The sequence below is a fragment of the Grammomys surdaster genome, unplaced genomic scaffold, assembly GCF_004785775.1.
Source record: "Grammomys surdaster isolate TR1022 unplaced genomic scaffold, NIH_TR_1.0 166, whole genome shotgun sequence".
NCBI classification, from domain to species: Eukaryota; Metazoa; Chordata; class Mammalia; order Rodentia; family Muridae; genus Grammomys; species Grammomys surdaster.
This window is the reverse complement of record NW_021604614.1, coordinates 15,040,081-15,050,000: the sequence shown is the minus strand read 5'-3', so window position 1 is coordinate 15,050,000 and position 9,920 is coordinate 15,040,081. Positions and strand designations below refer to the sequence as shown.

General features: G+C 47.9%; 1 protein-coding gene across 6 annotated transcripts in view; it reads left to right on the top strand.

Annotated features, from left to right (window-relative positions):
* Hectd4 (HECT domain E3 ubiquitin protein ligase 4) overlaps positions 1 to 9,920 on the top strand; it is a 155,410-nt gene that overhangs the window by 99,472 nt on the left and 46,018 nt on the right. For 5 of the 6 annotated variants that reach the window (XR_003711261.1, XM_028765893.1, XM_028765892.1 and 2 more), the window contains exons 35-43: positions 479 to 632; positions 1,558 to 1,838; positions 2,006 to 2,195; positions 3,656 to 3,737; positions 5,020 to 5,222; positions 6,441 to 6,576; positions 7,542 to 7,724; positions 8,168 to 8,332; positions 8,621 to 8,790. Coding sequence is in view for 5 of the 6 variants with exons in the window: in XM_028765893.1 (XP_028621726.1) it covers positions 479 to 632; positions 1,558 to 1,838; positions 2,006 to 2,195; positions 3,656 to 3,737; positions 5,020 to 5,222; positions 6,441 to 6,576; positions 7,542 to 7,724; positions 8,168 to 8,332; positions 8,621 to 8,790 (1,564 nt within the window). In the remaining variant the exon portion in view is untranslated. The remainder of the gene's footprint in view (positions 1 to 478; positions 633 to 1,557; positions 1,839 to 2,005; positions 2,196 to 3,655; positions 3,738 to 5,019; positions 5,223 to 6,440; positions 6,577 to 7,541; positions 7,725 to 8,167; positions 8,333 to 8,620; positions 8,791 to 9,920) is intronic. The other variant, XM_028765890.1, reaches the window with a different exon arrangement.

Here is a 9,920-nt window from a genome sequence, read left to right as displayed (position 1 = left end):
TGCAGGCTGTGGAACACAGTGCGGTGCTCACTGCAGGCTGTGGAACAGACTGGCTGGGCTAGCCATCCAGCTCCTGGAATGGATGAGATGTGAGCAAGAGGACTGAAGAACTGAACACAGCGTGTGTAGGCTCAGGTTCTAGACACTCATGGGCAACTCAAGACATGTTATGGCCTTTACAAAGGATACTTAGGAAGTGAAACTAGGGTGAACATGGAAATTGGTGCTATTTCTCTATTATATATGAATTAATTATAATTCACTCTCAGGAGAAGGCCTTCTCTTAAGCACTGAATGTTTATGTGCAGATATTGTCTAGTGAGACTGACTGGTTAGTGGGACATTGAAGAAGATAACATGTACTCATAGGATGTCTCAGTGCAGGGAGATGGGGAGGGAGGACTCAGCATGCCCACAGGCTGATGTGCTTTCCTCAGTACTCATTGCCCTTCCTTTCCTCTCTTCTTCACCTCTGAAGGGGGCTCCACAGAGGCTGTGCACTCAGGGCTGGCCCGGCAGGTGTCCAGTCTCCTCACCAACCACCTTGCCCGAGCCACCGAGTGCTGTGGCAACCAGGCTGCTGGGAACGACGCCCTACAGGACGTCCTGAGTCTTCTCAACGACCTCTCCAGGTACGGAAGGCCCTGCAGAGCTGGAGAACAACCTGTTTTCCCCTCAGTGGTTGGAATAACTTTTGCTTCTGTTGGGTTTGGAACATCTAAATTCCTAGACCTTTTATTTAACACATTAGTGCTTCAAGAATTGTAGAGGATAAAGCCACTGGAACAGTCTTTAGTCTGAAGATGTAGGGATTATCTAGAGGAACAGTGCACTGTTGTTTGCATGTGATAGCATCGCTGCTGGCCGTGCAAGCATTCCACTATAGACTTGATTCAAACCCACACGTCAGCTACCACAGAGTGAGGTAGAGAATCAGTCAGGCTGCTGGGTGGAGTACTGTGACATGTTCACAGAACCCCAGCCAGGTTTCATTCTCAACAGCACACACTCAGAGCCAGTCAGGACCTGTAATGACTTTGTTCTTGTGCACTGTGTCTTTAAGCAGGAGTGCTTCTCCGTGGGCTTAGTTACCCCACATTCCCATGTCATGGACGTGACAATATGTTCTTTGGCCTTTGCTGGCTCAGTAGGTTTGGCTGAGACAGGTCACCCATGTTGGGAGTTGTAGCACTGTGTGATAGCTTTGCTCTTGCACACATGTTTTAAGGACACAGGCATGGAATTGCAAAGCTTCTGGTTTAGAGTTGTAGTTTTTGTACTCTTTGAAACACTATGGACATGCGAGTTTGAGTGGCCAGAGGTCAGAGAGGATGAGGAAACCATCCTTCTCAGCTGTTACTGCTCAGTTTTATGAACACTCATTAAATATTTGTTCCAGACCGTCATTCCCTGCCTGCACACAGAGAGAATGTCAAGTCCATGTCTTCTTCCTGAGGTCTCAGCTGGACGTTTGTCCAGCTTCCCCTAGAGAACACTTACTACTGATGTCTGCAGTGGCCTTCTCAGCACAGCACTCTTTTCTTCCCCATCTTGCAGGAGCCACATAGGGAAAGCCATCTTGAGCCAGCCAGCTTGTGTTTCTAAGCTCCTCTCTCTACTGCTGGACCAGCGTCCATCCCCAAAGCTGGTATTGATCATTCTTCAATTGTGCCGGGCTGCTCTGCCTTTGATGAGCGTAGAGGACTGTGGGAATGTGGAGCTCCCGCCCTGGAGCTACTCTGTCCCCTCCCTGAACAGTGAGCAGGAGGACCCCAGTGACCCTGCTTCCAAGATCGCCTCTCTACTCTTAGCCAAGCTGGCAGACTATGTGGTCCCAGGTGAGGAGTGTCTGTCCATCAGAATGGTCTGGGAGTTCAGTCCTGCTTGTGGCCAGTCCCCAGTTGTTCATGTGTATTCTGTGATAAAGGAGGGAGACGGGAAAGGGACGGGAGCCCCACAAATAGTTCTGCAGTGTTTCTGAATGGGCTTTGATTTTTGCTTTAAGGATGTCAGACGGTTCTCTCTCCAACTGCTTCTGAACCTGACACCACATTGACAAAAACCAGTCCTAAGAATTCCTTAAAAGGAGATAAAGATCCTGGAGAAGAGAGTGAAGCAGTGGATGGCAAGCTCTCCATATTTATCCACAAGCGGGAAGACCAGTCCTCCCATGAGGTCCTCCAGCCATTGCTAAGGTGACTGCAATGACTAAGATAGCTGCATGACGTCAGAGGTCACCTGTGTCACAAGCACTGTGCTAACCCTGTGCTGTGGCGACTGCCTCAGTTCTCTTAACCCAAGTAGGCACACACAGAGTCTGCCACTCCTGACTGCAGGCCTGGGCCTGTAGAACCCCAGCAGAGGGCTCAAGCATGCGGTGAGCCCCTGTCTCCTGTCCACAGTGGCTCTTGCTGTGAGAATGACAGTCAGTGCTTCAGTGTTAATACTCTGCAGCCAGCCCTCTGTGAATCCAGCTTGTCACCTTCTCCTTGTAAGGAGGTGGGGCGGCCTGCTGTATAGCCCAGGGGCATTTAGATGGCAGACCAGTCTCTTCACACAGTGATCTGTGAACTCATCCTCGTTGGGTGGGTCCCTTGTTTCCTGCAATGGCATATGAAAGCAGGTAGCCTCATCTGAGCATGGTCATGGTAAGTGTTCAGGTGAAGCACTCCCCAAAAACCATGTGGCTGTACCAGGCACGCAGCACTGATATACTGACACTCATTCTGGAGAAGGGGACACTGGGTTATTAGGATTGAGAGCCAGGCCTTCCCTGCAGGCCCTGCATGCATGCTGCTGTTGAGCCTCCTGACAGACTGGTGTAGTGTTCAGAGTGCCTCCTGTATGCCAGGGCCCTCCATAGCTGCCTTCAGGGTATTGTGTTTGCCCTGTTCTTTTGTTGGTGCTTCATTTTCATGTAGGTTTTGTTTTGTCTTCCAAGACAGGGTTTCTCTGTGTAGCAGCCTTGGTTGTCCTAGAACTCACTCTGTAGACCAGACTGGCCTCAAACTCACAGAGATCTGCCTGCCTCTGCCTCCTGAGTGCTAATGTCAGAATTCTTACAAACAGACTTCATGGGGCTGGAGAGATGGCTCAGTGGTTAACGGACTGGCTGTTCTTCCAAAGAACCATGGTTCAATTCCCAGCACCCACGTGGCAGCTCACAGCTGTCTGTAACTCCAGTTCCAGGGCATCTGACTCCCTCACACAGACATGCATGCAGGCAAAACACCAATGCACATTAAAACAAATAAACCAAAATCATTTAAGAAAACAACAGACTTTGTTTTGGGTCCTAAAATATCTGTAATTATGAAAAAAAATTTTTTTTCTTTTTTAAAAAAAGGTAGAGTCTATGGATTTTAAAAGCTACTTTTAGATCCAGCAAGATGGCTCAGCAATAAAATTCATTGCCACTGAGCCTGGTGATTTGAGTTTTATCTCCAGAAACTTCTTGGTGGAAGCAGAGTGCCTATAAGTTGTCCTCGGATGTCTACACCCATGCTCTGGTGCGTGTGCACATGTGTACACATGCACACACTAAAGCCAGTTCTAGCACTAAACAGGGCCTGCATGTGATTTGGCTCCTGGGTGACACAGGCCTTTTGTCACATTCCTCTGCAGTGGCTCATCTTCTCTGCCTTCATTCTTGCAGTAGCTCAGAAGGACGGCCCTTTCGACTCGGCACTGGAGCCAACATGGAAAAAGTTGTGAAGATGGATCGAGACATGACCAAGGTAACCACATGGGAGACTGACAGAAGGCTCTGCCATACTTGGGACTTCCAGAAGAAGTCAGGGGGAGTTGTTTTTATTTTTAAGAAATTGCTTTTTAAAAAATTGATTCAGTTGGATGTGTTAGCATCGACCATGGTCCCAGTTGAAGCTCCATTTAAGACTAGTCTGAGCAGTATAAACAAGATAAGTTACATATCAGCTCAGACTTACTAAGTAGCCAAGAATGGTTTCCAAATTCTGATCTCACTGCCTGTGCTTCTCACAAGCTGGGATTACAGATGTTTGCCTGGTGTATGCAGTGAGCTACATTCTTCATAACAGAACTCTTAGATTCAACCTACAGGTTTTTTTCTTAGCCCTTTGAAGGAAAGTTTATAGTCTTAATAGTCTGGAAATTGAAAGGGTGAAAGGCTGCTAAGAGAATAACACCCAAGAATTATCAAGGATGAGGGTGAGGCTCAGTTGGCAGAGTGCTTGCCCTGGGTTTTATCCTCAGCACTTTGTAAACCAGGAGTGGTGACATGTACCCATGGTCCCAGTGCTCAAGAGGTTAAGGAGGTAAGAGGATCAGAAGTTAAGGTTTTCCATCACTGTATCTCAAGTTTGAAACTAACCTGGCATACATGAGACTCTTAAAAAACAGACAAAAGGAATTAGAGACAGAAGATCATAAAGATATAAAATATGTTCATATTCACAACTCAGAGGAATAAAAGCAACAAAAATGAACAATGTTTTAAACTTGTATTTTAAATCAGGTATTGTTATGAGAGGTAGTAATACTTATTAGTATCAAGTGTGGGTGAATGCACATCTCAAAATTCAGGGTTGAAACACACAGTGGGGGCATGTACCTTTTATCCCAGCACTCAGGAGCCAGATGCATGTGATCTGAGAGTGCCTGGCTAGCCAGGGTACATAGTGAGGTCACAGCATGTTCTTTAGATTTATGTAAAACCAAACAGAACATAATCTATGGATCTAAAAATAAAGGATCACTAAAGACATTAACATACTTCAATAATGAGATGCCAAGCATCTGGAAGCAAAGTCTAAAACCTCTTCAGCAGATTGTGACATGTGTGTAGAATAGGACACTGTAATCAAAAAAGTTAGTATTCACAAGGATGAAATCCACAGGATTCCGAGTTTAAGGAAGTTGAGACGTGTGTCTGTTTTATGCTGTCTGTGGTGTTTGTCACTTGGTGATGGGGGCGAGATCTGGGAGAGGCTGAGCTAGGAGGAGTGCAGTCAGCAACGCAGGTGTCTTCACCCACCCCAGGGTGGCTGCTGTGAGGTCATCACAGAAGAGGCCTCAGCGGCCCTCAGGAAGGCAACCAAGTGGGCACAGTCGGGCCTCATTGTCAGTGTTGGGCCACCAGTGGAATCCATCAGCCCAGAGACTGTGAGTGGACTGTCCACAGGGGACAAAAAGAAAACTGCCCAAACCTCCATCTGCCGAGAAAGGAACTCTGAACTGGCCAGGTGAGTCCCTTGGGGTGCTCCCCTGGTGGTGCTCTTCCAGACACACTGCAGAATGGTTTGTTAGTAGGGTTTGAGTCTCTATCATTCCTTAACCTGCTGAAAATAAGGAGAAGGGGCAAGAACTGCTCAGTGTTGTAAAAGCTGCTCCCAAAGCACTGCCTGGGGCTGCTCCAGGGGAGAGCTACAGAGGCAGTGCTGAGGCAGAGGGGGAGCCTAGGGAGGTTCTCCCAGCCAAGTGAACATGGCAGCTAAGGGAGCCTTCTGATGTCTGTGAGCTGCTTGCACATCGTGCTTCCTTCCCCAGTCTCTTCCTCAGGGGTAGAGTCAAGGAGCGTGTTCCTGGAAGGAGCTTATGGTGTTGTGCACCTACAGTAGTAACACCTGCAGCCTGGGACTGTCTTTGATCCCCAAGGTTTTTGTGCTTAGAAATTTGGGATCCATTGTTACAGGCTGTGTTAGTCAGCATTTCCTAACTAACTTAGGTCTGGTTTGGAGGTTCAGGGTACTGGCATTGTCCCAGTTCTTTGCTCTATCATATCATGACAGATCCTGTGCATGAACAAAGTGTTTACATATCCATGTAGGAGCCAAGGAGATTTGGAGGAGCCAACTCAGCTTTTATACAGCCCCCCTGTTACTAGCCCTTGCCAAGCCAAGCCCCCAGTGATCCATGAACTTCCAACCTCCTGTAGGTCTCACTACCTCCCATTAATGCCACCCTAGGACCATAGTTGAATCACTTTGGACACTTGGGAGACAAATGATACTTAGATCATAGCCCAGAGGATTCTTCACATACCACACAAAAAAATTCAAGAAGTGGTTTCTTCCTGATGTTCATTTTGCTTGTCATTTGTCAGTCAACAAGTTCTGTTTGTCATGTGTAAGCCCTTCATCATGTGTAAACAAGAAATCTTTCCATCCTACATTAACTGTGAAACCACTTTTCTATAACCTTCCCTCACTCCCAACCCTCAAGAGCGTGTGCGCGCACACACACACACACACACACACACACACACACACACACACACACGATTTCTCTGTGTAGCCCTGGCTGTCCTGGAATTCATTCTGTCGACCAGGCTGGCCTCAAAGATCCACCTGTCTCTACCTCCCCAAGTTCTGGGATTACAGGTGTGTGCCACCATGCCCAACCTTTTTCTGTACTTTTAACTATCACTGAGCATTGAAAGGTTTCTGTGCTCACATTTGCAGAACTGACCCCGTGCGACCCTTCATCAGTGGGCATGTGGCAAACAGCATGGCTGCAGAAGTGATCGCCTTGCTTCATAGCCTGCTAATGGCACCAGAATCCAATGCTGCTCAAATATGGACCACAACGGCAGAGAAGGTTAGCATGGGGCTACTGCTCAGCCATAGGAGCAAGAAGAAAGCGGCATTAGAGCCATGCATAGACGGGGTAATCCAGGAGAGAGCATTCCCAAATTAGTTAGACACACCTCCACTCCTGGGGTCCCCTGCCCTGCTGGGTCTGACTTTGCAGAGTCAGGACCATATTTCGGAGAGACATGGCAGCCATTGTTTCTTTTTGTTTGCCTCAGACTGGTACTGACATTAGGATGCTGTATACTCTTGATTTACTGGCCATGTTCAGTCTATTGGCAGGCCTAGGGAGGCCCCTGTGCGATCACACTGCTGCGTGCTGCCTTACACTGATCCCTTCCACGATGGTCTCGGTGCTTGAAGGGCAGCTCTATAATAACCACTTCCCCTTTCTTTGGCTGCTCCTCAGGCCAGTGCCTGAAGCATGCCCGGAGCTGAACACTGCAATGCAGACGGTGGGGATGGTTCCCTCAGGTGAATGACTGCTGGAGTTTAGTTGGTTGGTAATACAGTCATAGCTTCTCCCATATTGTAAAGTTGTATATTCCTAGTTCTGCCTGATACAGTGGTACCCATGGGTAGAACATCACTGCCTACACCTGGTAGTTTTTGTCTCTTCTATATCCAGAGTTCCTGTGATAGCTGGGCCCCAGGGCACTGTTAGTCATTTCATTCGTCTTGGGACCAGTAGCCAGCAGCCAATGCTTTAACCCCCAATGCCCCCCCCCCTTTAAGGTTTATTTATTTTATGTGTGACTGTTTTGCCTACGTATATGTGTATGTACCATGTACATACCTGATGCTTATGGAAGTCAGAAGAGATTGTTAGACCCTCTGGCACTAGAGTTACAGATGATGGTGAACCACCCTGTGGGTGCTGGGAACCAAACCCAGGTCCTCTGTGAGCGCAGCAGTTGCTTTTAACTACTGAGTCATCTCTGCAGCCCCTACCATCCTCCTTCGTACACACAGGTTCTATCTCGAGCATTGATGTACATTCCACAACTAGGGAAGTATGCAGAAAGCATCCTGGAAAACGGGAGCAGCAGTGGCAGGAAACTCGCCAAGCTTCAGAGGATTGCACGCCAGGCAGTTGCCGCACTCTGTGCACTTGGAGGCTTTAAAGAGACAATCAAGATAGGCTCCGAGGTCCAGGTAACCCACCACCGCTTTCCCCGGGCATTGTTATCACCCTCCCCCAAACGCTCACCACTGTTAGCCAGTGCTCTTCCACTGTTGTTTATCCAGAAGGGCAGCAAGCCTTGTTCCTTCAAACTGAGGAATAAAACTCAAAACCTCCTGAGTTTCTGTTGACATCATTCTGTACACTGCTCAAATGCTAAGGCAGTTCTGCGTGATGTTACCGATGAAACTCGTGTCCTAGGGTATTGTGAATACTAAACGCTTGAGATGATAGCAGGTCTCGTTGCTGAGACGTGGTGGGCTTATGATCTTGATCATGTCTTTGGCTTGGCTCCACATCAGAATCTATGATTGCTATAGCTCTGATGTGACAGCTGCAAAACCGCCCTTCTTGTCCCATTAGATAGCTGTCTCACTTGACCTTGGCAGGTGGTGCTAATAATCTCTGTCACCAGGTGTTAGGTAGAGGAATATCAGGAAGCATCGGAGTTGTGGCTTCTATCAATGAGCAGGAAGGTATAGCCACGGTCAGATTCCCTCCTGTAGACTGCAGAAGGACATCACAAGCAGCAGACACGCTGACTATTCCTTTGTCTAGACTTTGCGTTCCAAGGTCAGAGGTAAGGTGATGCTTGCCTGCTTTGTCAAGCACTTGCTTAGATGCTGGCTGTTGCTGTGGGCGGGCAAAGGTTATAGAGAAGTAAGGGGCTTCACTTTCACCTGGGATACAAGCTGTGATGATTTCACAGTAACACAGGTAGGAAATTTTTCATCTAGATGTTAGCTGGGAATATTTTACAGTATGTGATATTTTTGGTTGCTTTGATCTGGTTTCTGATTTTCTGTGGTGGTTTTGATCACATACTGATAATGCCTTTGTTTCCTGTGCCTTTGCCCTTCTGCCACAGGCACTGCCTCTTCATAAGCTGTCCATTACTGAGAAGGTAGTCCAGGCAGTACAGTCCATGCTGCTCCCTCAGGAAGGAAGCCTCTCTATCCACACTTCTCTTCCTGCAACAGGAGATGGCTCAGCACCTGTCATGGCAGTTGTCCGGCTTCTGGCTGAAATCAGAACCAGGTAAGTTGGCCTGGCCTTAGAGGGTCCATAGCCCAAAGCTCCTGTCAGCTAAGTAATAGGCACCATAGTCATGAACCACCTACTGCAGCCTGCGTTCCCAGTTCCTGGGCCTCCGATTGCATCCTTAGTCCTGTAGCTCACAAGAAGGCTGAGCCGTTCACCTGGGGGAGCCAGCTGCTGGAGTGTGCTGTGCCACGCTGTGTGGGCTCACACTTCTGCACTGGCTGCTCTGCCAAAAGAACCTGATTTACAGCAGGAATCACATGGCCACTTTTTTTTTTTTTTTTTTTTTTTTTGAGACAGGGTTTCTCTGTGTAGCCCTGGCTGTCCTGGAACTCACTCTAGAGACCAGGCTGGCCTCGAACTCAGAAATCTGCCTGCCTCTGCCTCCCAAGTGCTGGGATTAAAGGCGTGTGCCACCACTGCCTGGCATGGCCACTTTTTCAAATGATTCAGTTCCATCACTTTCCAACCTAGTGACAGGAAAATGAGGGAATACTCTCAGGGCAGTGTCAGAGAGAAGATGGCTGCCTACAAATACACTCACTCTCCACTAAACAAGAAGGACAAGGTTCTGCAGAAACTTTTCAAATGTATGCTGACCTCCATGAAAGAAGTCAGATGTAGACTTTGTACCTCTGAGTCTGCCCTTCTGCAGCTCTCTGACTGCTCACAGGACATAGTGAGGCATAGCTTTGACAACTGCTCACTTAGTACTTTGTGTCTCTTAGAGGAAACTGCATTGCAGCAGTGACTGGGCAAAAGGCTTCTTAGACATTTCGTGGTGTCTGTGGGGAGTGGTTACAGAGCCACCCTCAAATTGAAAACCTGCAGCTGTTCACATCATTGTATGGAATGGCACAGCACAGGTGTGTGGAGCCTGCACGTCCTCCAGTACTGTAAGGCGTCTCCGGTACATTGAGCTTCCTTCTACAGTCTCGATGCTGTGGAAGGATTGCAGCACCAGTAGTGTTGTTTGGAGATTATGACCAGCATGGAATGTCCATATACATTTAGTATAGGAGAAGCTTTTTTTTTTTTTTTTTTTTTTTGGTTTTTCGAGACAGGGTTTCTCTGTGTAGCCCTGGCTGTCCTGGAACTCACTCTGTAGACCAGGCTGGTCTCGAACT